The following is a 25,259-nucleotide window of genomic DNA, read 5'->3' as shown; positions in this document are numbered from 1 at the left end:
TAGCATAAAAGTGTCAATAAACGAATCCACAATGCATGAAAACCCAAAAATTTACCATTTAAAAGAAAATTTACAAATCGAGAGAACATCACCGATTTGCACGAAATGAGAGAACGACCCAAAACTCTGAGTAGACGGCGTCACTAGGCCAATCACATGGCCTACCGTGAAACACGACAATCGAAAGTTCGGTTTCTGCCTCTCTATCACTCTTGCCTATTCGATCGATAGAGAGGCAGATAAATAAATTTCGATTTTCGCGTTTCGCGGTAGGCCACCTCTGAACTGTAAACAAACCGCCTTGATGCATCAATGTCGTAGTGAAAACTTGTCAAAAAACTGTTTAAGGCCTAGTATGTATAAGTTACTATATGTTTTACAAAACAAATTAGTGCTGCACTCTGGCGGCAGAACATTGTAGTAATACTCCCTATAGAATGAGTTAAGAAGTAGGAAAGGGGTATAAAATACTTTCAAAATAAAGCAACAATTAGTCATTTTCTCTTATATTTATTTTTTTGTTTCCGATGGGACAGAATTCAATATTACTTATTTCATAAGCTCCTTGCGAGCCGTATACGCGATTAAAAATATGGAAGTACACAAAATCTTTAAGTAAAAAGATATGCGACGATTCTGATATGCATGAAATAGAATTTAGTTTTAAATGTTTTAGCCCAAGTTCAGATTCTCAGTGGTTAATTAATTGTGACAGTTTTAAAATGTTAAAATTATACAATAAGTTTTAAAATGTATGTTTTATGAGTTACAATACATCGAGAATAAAAAATAGGTATATAACTGCGACGTTAAGTAATTCGAAATATCAAGTGACTGCATAAACTGAGGACCTGATGAAAATAATTCGATAAATGGGAACTGAGTTTGGGCTAAATTAATAAATTTAAATATTTCCAAATATTTGTGCGTGGCATTGAGTAGAGATCTAATTTTAATTACGTACTACGATCTCCTAAAATAATTACATTTTGCAATTATTTTCACTTAATTTTTAATAACTACATTACATTTTACTTTAAAGTATTTATAATTAATTTAATCATCTTTGGCTAAGCGGTATTTACAATAATTTTGGATCGATTACGTAAAAACATTGGCACTTCAATCTACTATTTTTTCACAAAATTTAAATTATAATGTTTTATATAATGAGTATTTTATCAAGTTCTGAGTATTATTTAAGATAAACTATGAAAATCACATTTTTTTATTATTTTAAGCATTAGATTTAATCTATCAAATCCTTTGAATTAAATCCATATTTTAATAAACATTCCTACAAAATCTAATAATTATTGTAGGAGTTTTTGCAAGCGATATTTACAACTATAATTTTTGCATTACATTTTATACATTGCAAAAGTTTTAAAATCTTTAAATAACACTAAAATAAAAATAACATTTTACATTAATTATTTGTTGGTAATAACGTCAATTAAATTAAGTACCTATTACTTAACTACTTTTAAGCAATCTCATGTTTAAGAATAACCTATAGGTAACGATAAACTATAGTTTATTCATTACAATTATTGATCATACTCGTAACAAATAACGATAATATAATCATTCTATTGTTTACAGAAAAAAAAGAGATACCTACGTTCAGTCAGTAGTAGAAATAACTGGCGTTAAAGAATTCTAAACATAACTATATCATCAAATAGTACAGATGTAGTGATTAATTATTTTCCATCGTATTTTCACGGAAACGCACGAGCGTGTCTTGCTATTTTAGTCAGTCTCGGTAAAAGTACTGAGGTTGACTGAAGTAGCATGACAAATACGAACGTTTCCGAGAAAATACGATGGAAAACAATTATGCACTACATCCGTAAAAGCGTGTGTGGATCATTTTGAACGTGTCGCTCACTTAGCTATTTCTGCTAATGACTGTACCTGGTTGTATTAGGTAACATAACGACTAAGCCCTACATAATATAAATATATAAAAAATATAAGTACGTCTGAAAGCGTAGATGTAGCGCAGAAACGTATTTAATTTAATATTTTTGGTACAACAATTTTTGGGGTACCAGTTATGTTCAGGGTGCGTAGACAACATGCCAATCGTGGACGCTCCGTAGCGAACGAATCGCAACTGTCACTGTCGCACTAATATGGAAGAGAGAAACACAAAGCGTTTCGTTATCGTATTGCAATCGATTGTCATCTTGGCTAGGCACCCAGTTCAGAATAAACGTAATTATATTAAAGCGTTAAAAATCAATTCCAGTTTCTTATTAGCCCAGCAGTTTTATTTAATGTGACACATTTTCAAAACACTACGATTTGATAAGTCAAACAAAATAATTATTTTGTCAAGTAAATTACCTACGTACGTACGTAAATTTAATCAGATTATCAATCAATTCGAAACAATATTCAGAATAAAAAGTGTCAATATTAAATAGTGTCAGTTTAATGTTATAATTTTTTTTTAATGTCATATTTTTCGAACGTTATGTTTGTCATGTCATGTTTTTCATTGACATCATTTTTCGATAGTGTCATTTTCACTGTATTACTAACGGTTGATAACGAAGACAAAAACAAATCAAATGTCAACTAAATTAAGAACAATAAAGAGTTCCAGATTATCTCAACGTATCCCTTCTTATCAAGCTGTTAACCCTGCTAACCCTATTCTTATATATCTCTATCGGTGCCCTTCTAAGCAACCTCGTCGCAGCGACTCTCGTCATGGCGGCCTTGTAGCTCTCCGGCGACAAGATGGCGGGCGTAGCGCGTGTTTTCAAAATGTCCGCCGAGTCGGACAACATGGCGTCGATGTCGCCGATGAGGAGGGGCGAGTCTGTGTAGTTCGAGGCTGGCGCGCAGAGGGGGATGGCATTAGACCATTTCCTGTTTCTGTAAAAGATCGAGACGTTATGATCCACCACTGATGTCTTGGGATTCAAAGAGAGATGGAAACAAGTCACCGTTACGAGAGCGCGGGCTATTAGTTTACACAGATGGACTTAAAAATCTGCAATGGAGTAGCTAAGTGCACAATAGATTTAGGACCTAAAATCCAATAGTTTCGTGAAAGGTTGCTAATGTCATTATTCCTTGATGATGTAGGAAAATGTTGATTAACTCGGTTGCAGTAAAGTTAATCGTCCATCTCTACCTCCTATAAGCTTATTAAAATTGCAAAGTAGGTCCTGTCTGGTGTTGATTTTACAGAGATAGATATCCCGTTGACATATTTACAGGAAGCGTCAAACACGTTCCGTACCTTGTCGGTACTTTTACCATCATGGATGACGGCATGATGTACCTAATAAATACTTTATCGCTTCCTTCCTTTTGTAAAAGGGTTTTGTTTTGTCACAGGTATCATAAAACCGAGTTATTTGTACTTTTTTAGAACTTGATCGACCACATTAGGCCTGGTACCTTAGTGTTACGGTTTACGGTGTACGTGTATGTTGGTTACTTGGGAATGTTCTAGTACAGTAAAAAGAGTAGAGTAGTGTAGTAGTATAAAAGAGTTGAAATTAAATTTTTGTTGAAAAAATAATAAAAACTAAAAAACTTCGATACAAAATTGTTGCCATGTTTAATCATTATGTGTCTGCCTGCCTATTTATGGGTGCGCCTTTCAGCCAGGTAAAGAGGACTGTTTCTCCGATCTTGTGGTAGAACTTATCAGACAACATTCGGCGCGATATTGTGATGCCGGGCACGGCATCTGGCAGCTGTTCATCGGTGGTGCTCGTCAATATCGTTCTATGTTAATGTTTTAGTAACTTACTTGAGGCACCTCAACATGGGTGCGCCTTTCAGCCTATAGCCCGGTTCGCAGGTAAAGCTGACAGTTTCTCCGATCTTGTAGTAAAACTTGACGGACGACATTCGCCCCGAAATTGTGGTGCCGGGGTACGTGCAGGCTTGGGCACCTGTAAAACATAATATATCTTGGATACTTACAATACAACAGAATAAGTAATAGTACTACCGTACAGAAAGGAAACTTCGTACAAAACCGAAGTTTGACAGCGGTTCAGGGTCAAATCATGCTGTCCCTCCGAGACTGTCTGAATTAGCAAGACAAGTTCATACGTTTCCGTGAAAATACGATGGAAAATAATCATGCACTACATCTGTAATTCTTCTTTTCTTTTGTATCTTTTTACTGAGGTGTGCCAATAAAAAGTATTCTATCTATCGATTTATTGAGATATCGTTGTTTGTCAAAATCAAATGTTAATGTTCGAATAAGCCTCCAACTTCCAATAGTAATGTTTTAAATGTACCAGTAGTGCATTGCTATGATGCTTTAGTTAGGCGCTGTTTAGACTCTGTCATGTCATATTCTTATGTTTCTTAATGTTTGCAGTACATAGCTGCTCGGTAAATTAAAAAATAATTAATTACGGGTTCAGAATACGCATGATTAATTGTAACTTCAATAACTTCTTAATTAATGATTAGACGGATAAATTCTATATCTTGCCCCACCCACTGGTACGTTTTGGCTATAGACCGACCGCTTAAATGAGTCCTCGCTTGCGCGGTCGGTCTATACTTACACGTAGGAGGCTTGTCACTCCACCGCCCGCTGTCTTGACACACAAGTATGGGTCTTCCATGCAGCGTGTGCTCGGGATTGCAATGGAATTGTAGTACGTCGCCTGCGCGATAGGGGGCGCGGCCGAGGACGTAGCCTGATGCTGGTGGGGGTAGAGATGGGCAGGATACCTCTGGAATATTTAAATAATAATTAGGTTTAGGCACACAGTTATTGAAAGTATAAGGCTAGGTTCACACGGCGTAATTTTTTCCCGTATACACCGTATACGGGATTTTATCGAATACCGTAGTAACAGCAAAATTTGCATGGCAACTTTAAAAATGATTTACAAGGCAGTACCTATGCGGGAAAGCCGTCTAGTCGTGTGAACGATTTTGTAAGTTGCCATAAAAATTTTGCTGACACTAGTCACTACAGTATTCGATTAAATCCCGTGTAGGTACGGTATACGGGAAAAATTAACGCCGTAACGCTAGCCTAAGAGTTGTGAAATTTATGAGGAATTCGTGCTTTGTAAGTAGTTGGCATGTACAGTTAGCAAATCCAAGCTAAGCTAATAATTTGGCTGACTATACATAATGTGGTAAGTTTGCTTGTCAAAAGTTGATGTTTCGCAAGTCAGTTCCCAGTCTACCACAATTTTTCTGGTAGGGAGTTGCGCTTGATAATGATAAGTGATAGTACCTCTACAAATAGGGAAAGGTCAGGCCGGTACCTCTATGAATAGTTAATAGGAATATAAATAGTTAGGAAGTTGCTGTAAGGGAATCCCGTTCTTCAAGTACCTATACCTCTGCAATCTGGGAAAGGGCTAGCCCAATTAGCAGCAGGCAGGCATAGTGTGTCCGCGGCCCCACTGAGGGTCCCTCCCACAGGGTAGGAGAAGGCACCTCGGCCTCAAACTTCTCGAGAAACCGTACTACTAAAACTCGCCTTCGTGTAGCAGTAGTTAGTGCAATTGTTTCTGGAAGGGAAGTAAATCTACCTCTACAAACTGGGAAAGGCCTGGCCCAATCAGCAGCAGGCAGGCAGACTGTCTCCGAGGCCCCGCTGAGGGCCCAGCCGGCGGGGCAGGAGAAGGCCGCGCGGCCCCCGACGCCGCGGGACACGACGGCCACGCGGGGGCGGCGCTCGCCTTCTTGCAGGGGCGTGTCGTGGATTACTTCACCGCATTCAACACCTGGAAAATATATAATATACTGAGACATAAAGAATGTAATTAACGTCATAATCTCTGTCGACGAGACGTCATCTCATTTCAGTTCACATAGCTGTGCGATGTGCATTGTTGTGCTTTAGTAAGTTGTGCGCTTCGATACATCATCTATGAAGAATTGGGCTTAAAGAATCTAGGTTTGGAACAGCTTAGCTCTAGTTCTAAAAGCGGGATTGGCGTCCGGAATTATGCCAATAAGAGTTCTGTGAAAGCGTTTTTTAACCTTATGGCAACAACTTTGTAAATCAATTTTCTTCAAGAATGGGGTAAGGATAATAGAATGACAGGGTTATACACCTATCAGAGTACATTCCTGAAAAACACTTATGTAAAATCCACCGTTCTAAAACACGCTTTAATAGCGATTTCAGTTGCCACTTCAATGATTAATAAATACTGAGATCGAAAACTCGTCTTTACCAAACTTACTTTCGCACACTGGCAGCGGAGCGCTCCAGTTGCCCCAAGCTCGGCACACGAGACTCGAAGCGCCCAGTAAGGCATTGCCGTTAGGGAAGCGGATATCAGTGCCGAGGCACCCTCGGTCGCTGGCGACGAGGCCACGACGAATAAGTAGGAGATCGGAAACGTGTCTGTCTTTTCAACTTACTTTCACACACTGGTAATGGAGCGCTCCAGTTGCCCGAAGCTCGGCACACGAGACTCGAAGCGCCCAGTAAGGCATTGCCGTTAGGGAAGCGGATATCAGTGCCGAGGCACCCTCGGTCGCTGGCGACGAGGCCACGACGAATAAGTAGGAGATCGGAAACGTGTCTGTCTTTTCAACTTACTTTCACACACTGGTAATGGAGCGCTCCAGTTGCCCGAAGCTCGGCACACGAGACTCGAAGCGCCCAGTAAGGCATTGCCGTTAGCACAGTGGAAGCGGATCTCGGTGCCGAGACGGGTGCCTTGTCCGCTGGCGACGAGGCCACGACGGATGGGTAGAGGCGGACAGTGGACGTCTGCAAAATGAATAGACTTACAAGTGGGTCTGGGTATAGGCAAAGAGTCTAGCCTACGTCAAATCATGGGAAATGTCAAGCGAACCCCAGGCTGATGATGATGCATGAGCTGTGGCAAAAATGCCGGGATAAAGCGAGGAAGAAGATCAAGAGTGTCAACCAACCTTCAACAATAATCTCCACTTGGTGCCACTGCCTGGCCGGCGTCTCACACCGGTACACTCCTGAATCCTCCTTCTCTGCGCTGATGATGCTCAGCCGATACTCCAGCTGGCTGTCCCGCCCAGGGTCCGTTGTCCATCCTTCTGTGTACTTGCGCTCGGATCTGAAAAGAAAGGCATCTTTGTGACAAGTTTTTTTAAAGGATACTTAGTTGAGAGTCGGAATCTTGATGCATAGAATATTAAGGTTTCAGTTTGAGAGGCCAGAGTCTGTCTGGTCTGTTTGATATAAAGCCAAGATTTAACCCTAAGGGATAAACTTATTGGGAGTAGGACTTGTTACTTTGGGCTTTGCAACTTGCATGACTGATCAAGTTCTTGTCCAAGTAGGTAGTTGGCCAAGTTTTTTTACTAGATCGGTGGCAAACAAGCATATGGCCCGCCTGATGGTGAGCAGTCTCCGTAACCTATGGACGCCTCCACTCCAGAGGTGTTACATGCGCATTGCTGACCCTACACTCCGCACCCTCGATATCTGATATGATGATGTTATTTACTTATGAATAGCACAATGACTCAAATACTCCCTAAAAGATTTATGGGCTATATCACTAATGATAACTTTACTACCAATGATAAAAGATTTTAGGGCTTTATAACGACGTATCTGGAGCGGTCGCCTTACATAAGCACCTAAGCTTTTCGGACAGCTGTATGGTCTCCCACCCTCTCTAGGCTTTCAAGCCTAATGTTTCAAGGAGTCTTGATTGACCAATGACACTTACTCAGGATTATTAAGCGAGACGTTCCACTTCGGGTTCCCAAACCTCCTCATCCATAGACACTCCATGTGGAGTGACACTTCTGGGTAGACCAGCAGCTTCCCGTCAGCAATGGTCTGCGCGATGTATGCTGTATGGTATCCCACCCTCTCTAGGCTTTCTAGCCTGACGTTTCAAGTAGTCTTGATTGACCAATGACACTTACTCAGGATGATTAAGCGTGTAGTTCCACTTGGGGTTCCCGAACCTCCTCATCCAAAGACACTCCATGTGGAGTGAGACCCCAGGGTAGACCAGCAGCTTCCCATCGTTGGTCTGCGCGATGGGGCCGCCGGAGTAGCGGAACAGGATCGTTGGGGGCTTCTCCACTGAAATGAGGAACACATACAGGCACAACATTTGTTTGGAAATCAGTGGTCTGAAGGTGGCTTTCGTAAAAACTAGTGCTTACGCCTATTCTTGGCATTAGTTGCCAAGCGGACCCCAGGCTTCCATGAGCCGTGGCAAAATGCCGGAACAACGCGAGGAAGATGAGTGGTCTGAAGGTAGAAGTTAGTGGGTACCTGACCTTCAACATTATAGGAATCAGGTTACGGCATCAAACGTGAAGTCTATTTAGTACAAATGTAGTTGTAACGTTAAAAAAAATTAAAGTTAGACCAAGAAAAGTCTGCAACGATTTTGTTAGCATAGATACGCAGTGCAAGTGTTATTTTAAAAGTCGAACTTCTATGAAATTATGACGTATAAATGACACTTGCACTGCGTGTTCTATCAAAATCGTTGCAGACTTCTCCTGGTCTAACTCTATTTATATAATTTAAGTTGTCGTTAAGATAATAGGGTCATTGCGTCAGTTCACCGCCCATCGTCTGTTAACGTCCACTTGGCGTAGTTGCTACAATTTTCCGTTTAATTTGAATGTACAGGTATATATTCAAAGACTTAATGGACAAATAATACCGTTCTCGGAAGAGGTCAAGTATCTAGGGGTCACTTTTGACCAAAAGTTAACTTGGAACCCTCACCTGAGAAACATTATGCAAAAAGCGAAAATTGCCATGTGGTCATGCTGTCGAATGGCAGGAGCAAGATGGGGCTTAAGACCCAAAATTGCTATGTGGTTATACACAGCGGTAGTGAGGCCAATTGTCACCTACGCCTCCGCAGTCTGGTGTAACAAAACCAACCAAAAGACAGCAATAGACACTCTAAACAGCCTGCAACGCACGGCTTGTTTAACAGCAACAGGCGCCTTCTCCTCGACACCGGGAGCGGCCCTAGATGCACTGCTAGACATCATACCACTCCACCTGCAGGTGCAAAAGGAGGCCAAGCAGTGCGTCTACAGAATATGCACGCTAAACAGGCCAAAATGGCGCTCTCAGGCATTAGCCAATCTAAAGGCCTGGGTCTTTGCAAATAGAACCCTTAGCATGCCCACTGATGACACGCACACCGAATGTCATCTCACCAAACTGTACACAGTAGAAATACCTCCTAGAGACAAATGGATCAACAACCAAATGTACGTCGAAGAGGGAAGCCACGTTTGGTATACAGATGGTTCCAAAAAAGGCAATGATGTAGGATGTGGGATCTATGGTGAGAGACCTAAGCTCAGAGCTAGCGTCAGCATGGGCACACAGGCCTCAATCTTCCAGGCAGAAGTCTTCGCCATCAACAAATGTGCGGAGATCAACCTGGATAGAAACCTAAGACACCAGCATATCTACATCAACTCAGACAGCCAGGCTGCTCTGCTGGCACTAGAATCCCTTGAGTCGAACTCAAAACTAGTCCAGAACTGTAAAACAAACCTAAATGCACTGGCTAACTCCAACAAGGTCACAATAAGATGGGCACTCCGACATTAACGGAAACGAAGAAGCGGACGAACTTGCTAGAAAGGGCGCAGACACACCCCTGGTCGGCCCAGAACCGTTCTGTGGAATCACAAAACGGGATGCATATTCTCTGCTCAGCAAGTTAGAAAAAACGAGAGCAACCGAGTGGTGGAAGTTCGTTAAAGGACAAGAACACTCGAAAGCTCTAATCAAAGGGTTCAACAGCAGAACTGCTAAGGAGCTTTTAGGACTCAAAAGGCACAAAACCTGCGCGGTGACCAGAATACTGACTGGACACTGTAAGTTGAATAAACATATGTTTCAAATTGGGAAGAAACAAGATGCGACATGCAGGTTCTGTCAGGAGTCAGAGGAGACTGCAATGCACATTCTCTGCTCTTGTGGACCACTAATGTCAAAAAGAAGTACCTACCTAGGGCGACACGTAGTGCAACCCTATGAGGTACAGAACATTACGGCCCAAAGAATCTGGAACTTTCTGGATGCAACGGGCATTAGTAATGAACTTTAAAGGGCCGTCACAATAGATCAATGCTGGTCGATGCGACACTCAAAGGCCCACAACACCACAATAATAATAATAATAATATATTCAAATTATACGCAACTCTGTAGCAACTACTTCAAGTGGATGGAAACAGGCACTGGACGGTAAACTGACGTAATGACCCTATTTGATTTTCTTCAAGCTGAACTAAAAAGTTGTTTTATCAACGCTAATTTGGCGAATTTTGGTTGTTGGACAGACTCTGCAGCAGAAAAGAAAAAAAATATACTAAGGGACAGTTTTTGTGGTTTATTAAACGAGATGAAACTTACTGGCATAGTCGTTCTCTTGGTTGAGTCCGAAGCAAGTGGGCTTGGTGCCGTCCCAAGTGCTGCCCAAGCATTTCCTAGTCTGTGACCCCGTCATGGCATACTTGCCGATATCACTGCATCTGAAATGTTAAATATATTTCTTGGAGTAAAGGAAATAAACTAAGATATTGATGATGAGAAATTTCCAGAAAAGAGTTAGCTGAAGTATGAACAGGGAGGCTAATGATATGACTGAATGTAAGCAGCACAATATCAATATATAACAGTCGCGTAGCAGTAGATACCCGAGTAAGCGAAAGATTGTAAATGTAAACAACGAGCGTTGCGACGGTTTCAATACACGAGGGTTAAACAAATTTTGCCACCGAGTAAAACACAAAATTTCTCACCACACCAATACAAGGAAAATACTAACTGTAAAATATCAAACAAAAGCAAAGCAAATTCATTCAAATGAATGTTATAAAATATTTATCATTCAAAATCATCATTTATAAGTCAATTATATCAGCAAACAACTCAAAATTTGATTTGCATTTGATTACTTTATTAGTTTTTGAATAATCAAGAGAGCCTTTACCAGCTGGGGTGGTGAAAATTAAGATAACATATAAATATACTTTAGAAACAAAGTGTGACTATGATAATAACATTAATAACCAAGGTGATGTCTGGAAGGATGATGTGGATTTTGATAATGTTGACATTATTATACCTTGAGACTATAACAGATCCGGCAGGGAAGTCAACCGTCTCGGTGATTTCCAAGTCATTGAAGAAAGAAACCACGTGTGGTTCTTCGTTGTGATAAGTGCAGCTGTTGTTGTTCAGGAGCTCCTCATTTTGAGCCTCGATTTCTTCTGCAAAATAATTCGACAGATTAATATAATGGGTTAAAACGTTCAAATTTTAAACAACAGAACAGTTAAGATGCTAAGTGTGACTGCAGTAATGAGCCTTATGAAAGGGCCATATAAAGCGAGACATAGACTAGAAAGAACTTGCATGCAATTTACGTTACATTGCCGAGTACTATAGGTAACCTGCATTCAAATTTGATCAGATACCGCAATGTAATGAAAATTGCATGCAAGTTCTTGCTAGGCTAAATCTCGCTTTAGAAAAACTTCTTTCTATTACGTTCATGTCAAATTTTCCTCTGGCATTTCATCTTTCATTTGGTTTCAATCAAATTTTGTGGTAATATCAAATAATTTTGATATAATCTTAAAGTTATGTATAGTTCCAATCAGTTGAACGTAGAGTTATATGTAATGTTTTATGATTGTACAAAAAATAATAACCACTTACCACAGTTAAAGCTCTTCCCCACCCAATGGCCATGTTCACAGATCAATTTCCACGTGGTCTTCTCCCCCATGATGGATGCTATGCATTTGAATGTGATCTCCGTTCCGTGAGGATACCCTTCCATGATCTGAGTTCCGTTCACTTCAGCTCCATCTCGGTATATCAGAGTCCCTTGGACCCTTTGGAGAAATATGGTTTTATATGGGGCAGAATATTTGACTTAAGACTGTCCTCTGGTAAAATTGGACCAGGAATAAGAAGGTGGAAATTCTATAGAACAGATGTAGAAGACAGAGAAGAATCTCATGTAAGTTCATTTAAGTGTGTCTTTTTTTAAGAATGAAGAGTAGAAGATTTCAAATCGTAGCCATTTGATGAGACTTCTGTAAACCACATGAATTCGATTTGCAATCTCTTGAGTACGTCCTTAGAGTTTTACAAGAAAAAGTTTAAGTCAGTAATGTTTTGATTAACATTGCTTTCCAAATCTTGTTTATAAAAATCGGAAATGTATAGATAATACAAATGCCGCATGCAACTAACATTTTGACAAAAGAGCAACTAAACAAAGCACGGCCAAGACATAAGAAGCGGACCGCGGCCATTCAAACAGCTTTCATGTACAAAACCTTACATCACCTAGAAGAATTTATGGCAAGCCCTTAAACTTGATTATTTCAAAAGTTAGCAACTATGCAATAATAATTTAATTTTCAATCGTGAATGTATTTACGTATAAAAAACATCACATTTTCGAGAGTAATCTAAAATAATCTAGCAAAGCTACAACTTCCACGAAAAATCTAAGTTTAAGGGAAAAATAACATATCGAGGTGGGAGAGAAAACATAGTAAATTAGAAGAAGAAATTTCATGTAACTCAACCAACGCAAAATTTTGAGCCATATTTTAATGAAGAAAAACTCTGTATTAACCCTCCCAACTCTAAATCAATAAAATATCCTGATCAATAAGATCAGTGCGAGTATCTTGCCGTGAAGAAATACTTTACTAAGCCCTGCTTTCTGAGGATTTCACATTTGACAGTCGTGGTCTTTTAAAACCTTAGAAATTCAAAATTGAATTGGAATCATTGAAAAAACTATTGATGTCGCTATCTGAATTGGTTTGTTTCCTCAAAACTGGATACATGAGCACAGTTTTTTTATCCTAAATAAATACTTCCCCTTGTTAATACGCAAAATGCCCTGTAGTTGGTTTTTCTGACTATTTTATTCTGCTAGCATCATATGGTCTGACTAAATTTGAATTGTTAAATTTTCATTTTCCTAAAACTATTTCAATGGACCAGACTTGGTTAAATGACAAACATGATAATATTTATTTTTTCTAATTATTCATTTGAGCCAACCATGTTTATAATAGCTGTTTGATTTAAAATAACAAATACTTCACTCAATTTCCCAGATTAAATAAAAAGAATTTTAGGTATGACGGCTTTCAAAGAAAATTAAAATAATGATGATAAATTTTAGTCACATGACGCAGATGCAACCAGTCTCAAGGAAACCAAACCACCTGAAATGGTAGATGATGATCTATCAGTAATGAGTCATAGTGATAAAGAGGAAAAGTCCGAACCTAGAAGGCTCTCACCAGGGCTTGGAATCCCTGAACGCCTGAGCTCTCTTCAGTCTTCCCAGCCAGCAAATAAGAAATGCAGACTTTGCAAAAATACTATCTTTTTCTGCGACGCCGTTTTGGTTAAGAATACGTTGCATTCGATTTTAACTGTCATAAAGACAGAAGAAGAAGAAGAAGTCGTGTCGTCTTCTCGGGGCAGAGGTGTACGGTTGGAGCCGGTAAAGGTTTATTTGGCGTTCATAAGCGCATTGTAATATGCCTACTTGAATAAACTATTTTTTATCTTTATCTTATCTTTAATAAAATATGTGTACGAAACGCGAGAGTTTAAAGTATTATTACGTCATTAAAGAGATTTTAGATTAAATGCATTAAATCCGAATTTATAATTAGTCCAGAGATAACAGACTATCAGACAGTTAAGACAATATTTTGTATTATCAAAAAGAATAGATAGTATAGAGGGGTCCTGTCATTGTAAATTTTGTAGTCACTGTAAATTTACTGCCATCTATCGACACACGACTAAAACTCAAAATGAAAACGTATAAAGTTATCAAAACATGTATATATTTATATATGTAATGTAAAATGTATGGATCTTGTTATCCGAAATAAATATATTAAATTAAAATATATATGGATAAATGATTTTATTATTTTTATATCATTTTGATCCATGTTCATTCACTGATATCTATGTGTTAAAATTGTTAAATATGAAACGGTGTCGTCACGCCATCTAGCCGAGGATAGGCTAAAGGTGTGTGCGCCATCTATTCGAGAATGACTTTTGCTTCAATTCCGAGGCACGTTTTTTCCTTAGACTTTATTCGTCTTATACGAAGTTACATATGTCTTTGGTATTATTAAAGTTAGCTGATTAGGTACAACTCATTGATTAGGGAGAGATTGTTCTTTTGACCGACCAAAAAGTCAAATTAATCCAAGGTTTAATAAAAAATGTGCGCGGCCATCAAATTGTTGCATGAAATTCAAAAGATTTACCAAAACGATATTTAACATGGAGATATTGTATAGGATACGATAAATCGGTATATGGTGCAATCGAAAACAACGTATTCCGAAACATGTATTTCTATATATCACACAACACATCAGCAAAATAAACAATTGACAAACAAAACACCAATATCGACGCGATTAAAGCCTCGGTACAAACCATAAACCAAATTCGTAGTGGCTAAATGTCATCTGTATGAAATGTATGTAAATGTAACAAAAGAAACACATAAGCTACAATGAAAGCGCATTGTAAATGATAAAATAACACATTTTGTGACTAAACCTTTAAAGTTACAACATCAGAAGATACAAATAAGCGAATGGTTTTTATAAGTTTCGTCAGAAACTCTGAAGTAAAAGACTGATAATTAAAATCGGGAATTAAAGACAGGGAGCGAAGATCTGCCAACCAGTTGCCTGGTTGCTGATTTTCCATAACTTTAGAAGACTTAGTCGCATTATACAATAATGATATCTTAATTTAGTATACTCTTAAGACAGTAGAGTCTGTTACTGCAAATTTATTGGTAAACTCTCTTGCACTTATTCGGCTAGAGACAAAATTTGAATGCTATCATAGATCCAAAATATGCCATATATTTTTTGGTGGAAAAGGAAGAATTACTGTTACACATTGATATATATGTTTCCTGGTTGTAATTCGGGTAATTCCTTCTTTCCTACCGTCACACTGTGAACGCCAAACTTCTGGTTGCTCATAAGAATTTTCTGTTTTTCGATGATAACTTTAGTCCTGAACAGATTCCCTAGATTCTTACTATAAATTTCATAGATTATTAAAAAGTTATCGACTAACAACTGAAAATTCTCATGTCCAACCACAAGTATAACGTCATTCCACTCTGCGTCATTAAATTCATAATCTTCAGTGCAAGTTCTTGGACAATTGGTTACCTGGCCGGTGGACCACATTCTGCAACCGCTTTCCCTTCCAAGTCTGGTTCGAGGTCGGACACGTCTTCTCTGACTATGTCTGATCCGCTCTGGAACTCTGACGTTGGACGTGGCCTTGACAAGTTTGCTAGAAACGGGCATGTTTATCAAATATGCGGTTTATTTTTTGTAATTTTTTTTTCGGTTTAACTCGAAAAAAACTTATGTACGAAATATCATTCGATATTTACCAGTTGCTTTTCGGTGAAGGAAAATATCGTGAGGAAACCGGACTAATCCCGATAAGGCTTAGTTTCCCCTCTGGGTTGGAAGACATGGAAAGTCAGATGACAATCGCTTTTGTAAAAAGTAGTGCTTACGTCAATTCTTCGAATTAGTTGTCAATAAGCGGACCCCAGGCTACCATGTGCCGTGGCAAAATGCCAGGATAACGCGAGGAAGAAGAAGAAGAGTTTTCGGTTACTCGAAGTTTACTGGGAGAATTCGCTCTTTAGCGATAAGACTACCAATTCTCTGCCTGTACTTAGTTTAAATTTGTGCCCTCATGTGTTGTTTTCTTTTCTTGGATCGTGTATTGAGTATGACTACAATTATGAAATATGGTGTTATAAAGACCGGGTCTTAGATTCCATGCTGGAATTATCTGAGAACATTGTACGATTTTCTCATAAAAACGAATAACCGATTACTTATGCGTAATCTTAGGATGGCCATTTAAGTGTCAGACACACTTTGGCTCATTGCACACGCACAGCGTAAATAATTCATCCCGATGGTATTAATTATAATTACCTAATGGCCTGCAAAAATCATGCACAGTCGGCTGCAACCTCCCTAAATGACAGTTGAGCGTAGCTGGTGGTGATCTGCCAGCTTCACAGGCTATGTTGACAGATGAGGCGTGCGCTACGGTCAGGCCTGCTCGGTAGCCTGCTTCGTATGTGGCCCCGTTTAGTTGGGGCAGTTCGCAGGGCGCTGGGAAAGACATATTTCTGTCATACGTCTGCCGTGGCGAAAGTCGGGACAGTGTGCAATAAAACTACATAGATGATAATGATTTTATACAGAGTCACAGAATGTTCAGTACGGATCAAATGATCGCCAATGATAAGTCACCTAAGGGCTACCGATTAGACCCACATATGTAAATGTTCAGCCATTTATTTGGTTTTGGAAATATAATCGCATTTGTATTCGTGCTGAATCGTGTTAAACTAAAATTTTAAATTAAACACTGGCCCTAAAAACTGTAAGTCAAATGAGATAAGGCTGGTCAATGCTTGTATTCTAAATAAGTATAACTTCATCATTTAAGAAGTACAGAATAAATTGAGTTTTATATACCTGGGACACATTCAGGCATACTGGTAACGGCCCATTCTCCCAACCAACAGCGAAGGTTTGTTGGTCCTTGGACATTGTATCTGTAACGTAAGAGGTTACAATCATAGGTAAACGATTGCAAACAGTCATAAAGAGAGGTAACCATAGTGATCAACAAGAAAATACTTTCAACGCGAGAAATTGCGCTTGTAGAAGTAAATGCGGTGTAAAATTACAGGAAGATTGGATGGAGTTACAATTTTACCACGAACGAATCTCCATCACTTGCTGTCGAGAGTAGCTTGAACAGAAGAAATTTATTTTACTCGCATTCTTGAAGAAAAGGAATTCATTATTTCTGACCATACACGAAATAAATCACTACAAAATTATTGGAAAAAAAAGTAAACCGCAGTTATTATTTATAAATCTAATTAAGACCTAAATCAGAAAGAACTATAAGTTGGTAAGTTGACCGTGATGTCACATGTCTATATTTCATACAAACTCCAGTGGCTTCTTTTGACAGTTCGAAAAAAAGGAGCTGATTTGACTTGTCAGTCAAACACTATTTCTTCGGTTGACTTTACCTACAGTTAGCACCTGACTAGTTTTTTAGACTTACCCATATTCACAGGAGAAATGCACGACCTGCCCATTAGGGACAGGGTCTGTCTCGTTGAGTTCCCTCTCCTCCGCATGTCCCGTCCCAGGGGTCCCCAGGATTGGACCCACGTTCGTATGGCTGGCGTCCGGTGACATGGTGTATATACCGTACTCCGTCGAAGGCACGTGACAGGGCACTGTGGAAAGAAGATCACACACAGTTAGACTAGGAAACTAAGAAAAATGCAGTGAATAGCCTACGCAGTGCGTGCGTCTACTTGATTTAAATGGGTTTTTGGGTTTGAATACTAAACTAAGGTTGATATTCAAAGAGAAGCCAGGCCGCGAAGTTTTGCTAGCTTATGAGTTACGGCGATAATCACGAAATATCAGTTACACTCGGTTGATGATTAAATTAAATGTGGGTTTCTTATTCAGTAGGGCATACATTTTTTTCAAAATTATTATAAATTATTATCTTATTAATTATCGACTTTATATGAGATGGATGAATTTACTAGGTACTAAAGTTAGCAAAAGAAATCGAGACCCAATGATACCTCCCTGTGGCAACCTTGTACAGTCGCCATCAGATATATCGGAGCGGCCAAGGTGCTCAAAAATATCTGAACACGCACTCTAACGCCTGGACAATAAAGGCGTGTTCAGATATTTGTGAGCACCTCTGCCGCTCCGATATATCTGATGGCGACATTACTAAGAACTTTATTTCTGGGAAGAAAAACCATGCGCATTACAGAAAAGTTGGGGGCAATCATTCCTAAAAAGGGGGTTTCATTCCGAATAAAAATTATAGACACGACTCACGGATTTCACATTTCGGCTTGTCTGGCTTCCATCTCCCTCTAACGCATTTGGCTGTCGCATTCAGATCCAAGTTCAAACCGTAGCCTTTGCCACAGGCTACTCTCACTATTGTTCCTGAAATAACGAAAGTAATAACATTTATATCATGATGTAATTGGCTTAATCTAGATTGTCTTTTATCCAATCATTACAATGCATAGTCTAATAAAACATGGTCTTCCATTCCCAGAGTGACACGGGCCTACGTCACAACAACATGGCCGCTATATATAGCGCTATCGCATATTATCATATAGCGCTGTCGCATGATGACGTAGGCCCGTGTCAGTTAGGTGACCTAGAAAAGACGGGAATGGAGTACCAGGCGGAGTATATTATTATACCATGTTACAATGTAGACTTATTTTAAACTAGCGACCCGCCCCGGCTTCGCACGGGTTAACAATTTATACACCTAAACCTTCCTCAAGAATCACTCTAGCCTCCTGAGTCCCCCTTGTCATTATTGCAGTTTTGAATTTGGAACCTTCTTTATTTCAAAATTCGATTTGGATTAAATCCTTTATAAGGGCCTCAGGGACTCAGGAGGCTATTGATAGGTGAAAACCGCATGAAAATCCGTTCAGTAGTTTTTGAGTTAATCGCGATCAAACACATAAATAGACAGAAGCGGCAGGAAACTTAGTTTCATATATGTATATAAGGTGTAGTGATTCTTTTTAGGGTTCCGTACCCAAAGGGTAAAACGGGATCCTATTACTAAGACTTCGCTGTCCGTCCGTCCGTCCGTCTGTCTGTCACCAGGCTGTATCTCACGAACCGTGATAGCTAGACAGTTGAAATTTTCACAGATGATGTATTTCTGTTGCCGCTATAACAACAAATACTAAAAACAGAATAAAATAAAGATTTAAGTGGGGCTCCCATACAGCAAACGTGATTTTTGACCAAAGTTAAGCAACGTCGGGCGTGGTCAGTACTTGGAGGGGTGACCGTTTTCTTTTTGCATTTTTTTCCGTTTTTTTTTGCATTATGGTACGGAACCCTTCGTGCGCGAGTCCGACTCGCACTTGCCCGGTTTTTTCTTATTTCAAACATACCTGAGCTGAAAGTGTTATTAGGGTCACGCCCCAACTTGACAATTTCGATATTAATATAAGGTTCACTTTCGATAGGTTCACAAGGGCTCTTTGGTCGCCCCTTTTTCCCCTTTTCACCGTTTCCTTCTGACTTCGCTCCGTCAGTTTCTTTTGAATCTGTCTGTTCTGCTCCCTCTTCACTGTCTGAGTGTTGTTGTCTCAGTCTCCCACTTTTGCCGTCACGTCCTCTGTAAAAACATAAATGAATTTATACTTTTTGAGTTTCGAGGGGAAGTATTTTCGTATAGTGGTATAGCTCAAGATTTTTTCAGAAGACTCAAAATTTTGAGAAACTGAATTTTTAGGCTATCACAATTTTCCATAGACACATTTAAACATTTGTTGCTGTGTTAATTAAAATACCTTACGTTTTAGGAATTGCAGCGGTCGTCTGATTTAAGCGATCAGTTTTTCTACTAGTTCTCTTGTCGCGCTTGTCCAAAATATTGTCAACCTCCGTTGAATTTGTATTGTTATATTGTAGAGGTATAACCGCCATTTCTTTGCTATCGCTATTTGTCCCATTTTGAGGTTTAATTTCTTCGATTTCAAGTGGCAGGACCCTGAGAAGATGGCTACTGATTTCATTAATGTTATCTAAATCTGTATGAACCGGATTTGCAGTCCACACATCTGTATCACCTTCCTCTGTATTCACATCTCGTTTGATTCTAGCATGCGTTGAACTATCTATGCTTTTCGTTGTTAATTCAACTATATTACTTTCAGCACCTTGCAATTCTACATTCATTACTTTTCTGTTTTCTTCACTTGTTTTAGGCGTTAAAAATCTCTTCCTCCGTTTATCTACGTATCGTTCAAAATATTGATGTTTCAGTATGTTAATCTTCTTTGCATGTCCATCTGTTTGGTGATCAGGGAACATGCCACCTTTCAACACCGTAACGTGGGACAAATCATCATCATCGAGCTCCGAGGAGTCCTCATATTCCGATCTGTCTTCCTTTTGTATTACTTCATCATCTTCAGGCTCGTATACAGGCTGATATGAATACATTCTATGTCCTATAGGTTCACCATGTACATTGTAAACTGTGTATACGGCAGTTGGGAAATTCTCACCATTCTCATGTTCAGTTTCTGTTTCCATTTCATCTCCATCTGATTCTATATCGAATTTCTTCAATATTTTGAAATTAGCGTGTCTTAAAGTGGGTTTTGGGTCATCATGGTTATATTTACTGTATAGTTCATCTACGTATGGATCAGGAGCTTCAGTTTGGCGCCGGATGTTGTTATAGTAATGTCGCAGGAAGGCGGATCGCCTGTGACGTATTTCCGTTTCCGGTATGGAGCGGCGTCTGCGATTCCATCTTATACGGGGATGCTGAAATAGAGTGCACCTGTAAAAAAAAATACAGAAATTAATGGCTGTTTAAAACAAAAACTTCGAGCTGTGAATAACGATAGACCAACAAATTGAATGAAAAGTTTTCGGTTACTTCCAAAAGTAGATAAACACATTTGTACTTACAATGTGCGGAAAGACTCTTTCCGAACAGACTCTAGTATTTATATTGTACATTGTACATAAATATCGGATTAGGCCATGAGAAAACAGCACTATCTTTATTATCATCATCATCAATATAAGAGTCATCATCTATCTTGTCGATATAGTATTATTCAGCTTTCTCTAATTTGCACAAACTTTTTTATTTTTTTATTTGGGGTCATTTGGGGTTCTCTCTCTCCCACTTTTTAATTATTTTCTACTTACTTGGGCAGTTCCCTGGGACTCCAATGACCTCCAACGCACGTGGCTCCAGGGGGTCCCTCAGACAGCACGTAGCCCTTGTCACACTCGTACATTATCTGTTTATTGTTCACCACCTATAAAAGGAACTCGTATCAATATGTGACTCTTTCAACTAAAAGGTACCACATAAGGTTGATTTCAAATTCAATCTTTAAGGAAAAATCACCTTAATGACAAGCGACAATATATAAGTACCCTTTTGGTTGATAATGGCACATATGTATGATGAAATTTAAATCAGCAGGGGCCCGTTTCTCAAAAGCTTGTAACTTGCAATACAAGTGGAAGTTTCTTAATAACAAAAGCTGTCAAAAGTGACATCCGCTTGTACTTATTACAAGTTACAGGCTTTTGAGAAACGGGCCCCAGGTATAGAATTATTACCAAAACCTTCATTATAAGAGGAAACTTTATTAATATCGGTATTTTTTTCATTTCCCTACACGCTTAATATTTTTTCGTTTAAATATTCATCATCTGATTTTCTATTAAGGCTAAAAATAAAGGGCCAATGCTGAACCCTGCGGCACACCTCTGTTATTTGATATACATTGGGTTCCCAATTCAGATCCTACTAAGATCGTGTTACTCAAATGTTATGGATGCAAATTGCAAACACTAGGGTACAACTAGACAATTAGACATATACTATCTGCTACAACAGGACAAAAAAATCAAAGTTAATATTTACCTTCTTAACATAAGGTCTGTAATCGTAGAGCCCCATATTACCGACTAGCAAAACCTTCCCATTCTCGATGTAGCCCGGGAAAGGGCAGAACACTGAAAACCAAAAAAGAAACAGATTTATGTATGTTTGTCCCTATCTATTATCTTGATAACCAGCAAGAGCTGGGTGTATTGTGGATGGGGTGGGAACCCAAGCTGTCCAGGACCGGAGTCAGTGGAAGAAAAAGATTCGAGCCTTACAGCAGGGGGTAACAGGATGGAAAGAAGGTGAGATTATTTTGATTTTGTTTGTTAGAGAGAGATTATACGAATAAGAGTCAATGTGACAATGAAAACACGGCCACTCAATCGCTAGACTGACCTAGTTTTCATGTCAAAATTGGGCTTTTGAGATTTTTTGGAATTGATATTAACTAAGAAATAATAAATCATTTTCCACCACACCAACTGGTAAAGGCTCTCTTGATTGTTCAAAAACCGATAGCAAAGTTACATTTTATTCACATGTGAGGCAAAGCAATCAAATGCAAATTTTGAGTTGTTTTCTTATGTTCGCTGGTTGAATTGAATTTTAAATAATGATTTTGAATGATAAATAGGTATTGATGAATGATAAATAACATTCATTTGGATTTGATTTGGTTTGTTTTTGTTTGATATCTGAAACTTAATATTTTCTTCGGGTTGGTGTGGTGAACATTTTTGTGTTTCACTCGGGGGCAGATTTTGTTTAACCGTTGTGCTTTGTAATCCTCGCAACGCTCATGATTTAATTTTTCGAACCACTCGCTACGCTCGTGGTTCAATTTTGGATTATTTCGCTTGCTCGGGTATCAATATTAGCACGAGCTGTTAAACAACAACGTTGCCCCGTTGTAAAACAAATAACTATTACCTTCTTCGCATTTAGCAGCCTCCCCACTCCAGTTACCGAAAGAGCAGACCACAATAGGGTTGCCTCTCAGCTCATAGCCATCTTTACAGCGATACCGGGCCTTCATACCGTGTTCTGTCTTAGGGGCGATGACCATACCGTTGCGGGGGAAGCGGGGCATTTTCTTACACCTGTAACATTTTAGGTGGAATTGTGTTTAAGGTTTTGAATTGGGATTACATGGTATTTATGGTGAGGTGGGCGAGACAAAAAACCGGCCAAGTGCGAGTCGGACTCGCACACACACGAAGGATTCCGTACCATTATCTATAAAAACGGTCACCCATCCAAGTACTGACCCCGCCCGCCTTTGCTTAACTTCGGTCAAAAATCACGTTTGTTGTATGGGAGTCCCACTTAAATCTTTATTTTATTCTGTTTTAGTATTTGTTGTTATAGCGGCAACAGAAATACATCATCTGTGAAAATTTCAGCTGTCTAGCTATCACAGATCACGAGCTACAGCCTGGTGACAGACGGACGGACGGACGGACGGACAGCGGAGTCTTAGTAATAGGGTCCCGTTTACCCTTTGGGTACGGAACCCTAAAAAGGGGTCATCCATTAATCATTAACATCACACAAAATTTCGATTTTTTGACCCCCTTCCCCCTTGTCACACTTTTCCATAGGTAAAAGATAGGTCGTTAATACATAGGTACAGTCAGCAGCAAAAGTTGCTAAGCGGGCCAGTTGTTCAAAATGATCTTGACGCGACTTTATTGTTAGGAGAATAAGAGCGTGTCAAGGCGGTTTTGAACACCTTGCCTGCTTAGCAACTTCTGCTGCTGACTGTATTGTCACGCTTGGTATGAACATACCTCGCAGGACTACATCTAGGTATCTGAGTCCAAGTCCCATTATTACACGTCACCGCCGCATTATTCGACGGGAACTCATAGTTCTGCTCACAGTCCACCAGGATAATCTCCCCGTGTTGCACCATGGATGAACTGCCGACGATCTGGGTGTTCTCTTCTTGAGTTTCGTTCTCGCCTGTTTTGTTTTCTACTAGTCTGATGTGGCCTTGGGAGACATGGGGAACTACGCACGGTGCTGGAAATAAGATTAATATGTGACATAAATTGAATAGTGATAGAAATGGGATAGATAAACATAAATAATTTTCGATTCAAGATCTGTTTAGTCCTGTTTGTGTTCATGTTTTTAGTTCATCAGTATATCAGCCGAGATATGAGATATGTCCACAACTGAGCCTGCTGAACCGGTCGTGCGTTGCCCTCACTAAACGGCTCTCTACGTTTTTAAAAAGATCGTTAGTATACTTTGCTGAGGGCTTTTTTTTGCTGCGTCCACCGTTTCATGGTCTTCAGTGTTACTCAAGAAGAAGAAAAGAAATGTTCTCTCGCTCAAGGCGAATTTTTTCACAATTATATCTCTTCTTCCTCGCGTTACCCCGGTATTTTGTCACAGGTCATGGAAGCCTGGGATCCGCTTGACAACTAATCCCAAGAATTGACGAAGGCACTAGTTCTTACGAAAGCGACTGCCATGTGACCTTCCAACCCAGAAGGGAAACTAGACCTTATTAGGATTAGTCCGGTTTCCTCACGATGTTTTCCTTCACCGAAAAGCAACTGGTAAATATCAAATGATATTACGTACAAAAGCTCCGAAAAACTCATTGGTACGAGCCGGGGTTTGAACCCGCGACCTCCGGATTGAAAGTCGCACGCTCTTACCGCTAGGCCACCAGCACTTACAGAATGATATCACATCTTCATAATTATTACATCTGGTTGTGCACAATTATATCTAAGACTTTTGAAAAGGACTGTCTACCTAAACACTGAGGCAACGGATGACTCCAAGTCCCATCATTCTGGCAGATCGCTGACCCGTTTCCCTCCATCTTCATCCCGTCCTGGCATCGGAAGATGATGGACGCCCCCAGTCCGGTTCCCGAGGAGATGTTCTCGAGCCAACCGTTCCAGAGCTGGCCGGGATGTCCGCAGTTGATTTCTGGAAACATTTTAAAGATTTTTAGCATAAACACGGAAGAGTGTCGAGTTTCAAATTTAATAACTATACCTAAGTTGAATCCTTGAACAACAACTGTAAATTTACATGGTAAATTCTATGATTTTCTGTAGTAAGCATCGATGGTGGAAGCAGGTCGATCTATTCTATAAGAATTTGTTTAGTACTTAATACATACATACCTACATAAATAAACACGCCTTTTTCTCTAAGGGGTATGCAAAGACCACGGATTTCCACTTGCTACGATCCTGCCATACCTCTATAGATGTCAAAAAATAATTATCACAAATGTGTTTGTTGCTGACTGTTTTTTTTAAACTGTGAATTACAAAATCTGTAAATTCACGCTCTAAGGCAGTATAAGTAAGTACTTTTGGATAATTTATTTACCTTTGCACAAAGGTTGAGTCCCCGACCACTTCTTATCAGCGCCGCAGCGCCTTGTAGCGTCTCCCACCAGTCTGTAGCCATATTTGCACTCGTAAGACACCACCGAGTTGTAGGCGCACGAAGTATACACCGCCTTCCCGTGGCGCGGCGCCTCCGGCGGCGGGCACTGCACCTGCGTGACCACTAGATGGCGACACGCGTCGCTTTAACGTAACGCAGACTCTCAAACACAGATGGCGCTTTTATCAATCACACTTTCAAACAAATAATGACCGTTGGACACATGCAAATCGAAAGCGGCATGCAAATAAAACGATGTTTAATTTTTAAATTTATT

The 25,259-nt window shown here is 39.6% G+C and overlaps 1 protein-coding gene across 1 annotated transcript; it reads right to left on the bottom strand.

The window, feature by feature from the left end:
- Positions 1-2,604: 2,604 nt before the first annotated feature.
- Positions 2,605-25,253, bottom strand: LOC134800621 (sushi, von Willebrand factor type A, EGF and pentraxin domain-containing protein 1-like). The gene is made up of 24 exons (XM_063773106.1): positions 24,923-25,253; positions 24,332-24,511; positions 23,350-23,584; positions 22,490-22,659; positions 21,596-21,687; positions 20,866-20,978; positions 19,493-20,488; positions 19,086-19,312; positions 17,986-18,099; positions 17,177-17,354; positions 16,573-16,652; positions 16,021-16,203; positions 15,229-15,355; positions 11,684-11,862; positions 11,088-11,232; positions 10,373-10,491; positions 7,891-8,053; positions 6,907-7,067; positions 6,569-6,742; positions 6,207-6,374; positions 5,547-5,741; positions 4,560-4,730; positions 3,782-3,926; positions 2,605-2,892 (listed from the first exon to the last, which is right to left on the bottom strand). The coding sequence occupies exons 2-24, from the start codon at positions 24,405-24,407 to the stop codon at positions 2,619-2,621; spliced, it is 4,485 nt and encodes a 1,494-aa protein (XP_063629176.1). The 5' UTR covers positions 24,408-24,511; positions 24,923-25,253; the 3' UTR covers positions 2,605-2,618.
- Between the last annotated feature and the right edge of the window lie 6 nt (positions 25,254-25,259).

This window comes from Cydia splendana, chromosome 20 (assembly GCF_910591565.1).
Source record: "Cydia splendana chromosome 20, ilCydSple1.2, whole genome shotgun sequence".
Lineage (NCBI taxonomy): Eukaryota > Metazoa > Arthropoda > Insecta > Lepidoptera > Tortricidae > Cydia > Cydia splendana.
The sequence above is the reverse complement of the archived record's forward strand: the minus strand, read 5'-3'. Positions and strand labels throughout refer to the sequence as shown.

Bases quoted from the DNA above. Each gene is read 5' to 3' on its own strand.
- LOC134800621 (XM_063773106.1), bottom strand. From the start codon at position 24,407: ATGAAGATGGAGGGAAACGGGTCAGCGATCTGCCAGAATGATGGGACT. The intron at 15,356-16,020 runs GTAATTATAATT...GCCCGTTTCTAG, and splicing joins TGATTTTTGCAGGCCATTAG to CAAACTTGTCAAGGCCACGT. The intron at 6,375-6,568 runs GTAAGTTGAAAA...TAAGTTGAAAAG, and splicing joins TCCATTACCAGTGTGTGAAA to ACAGACACGTTTCCGATCTC.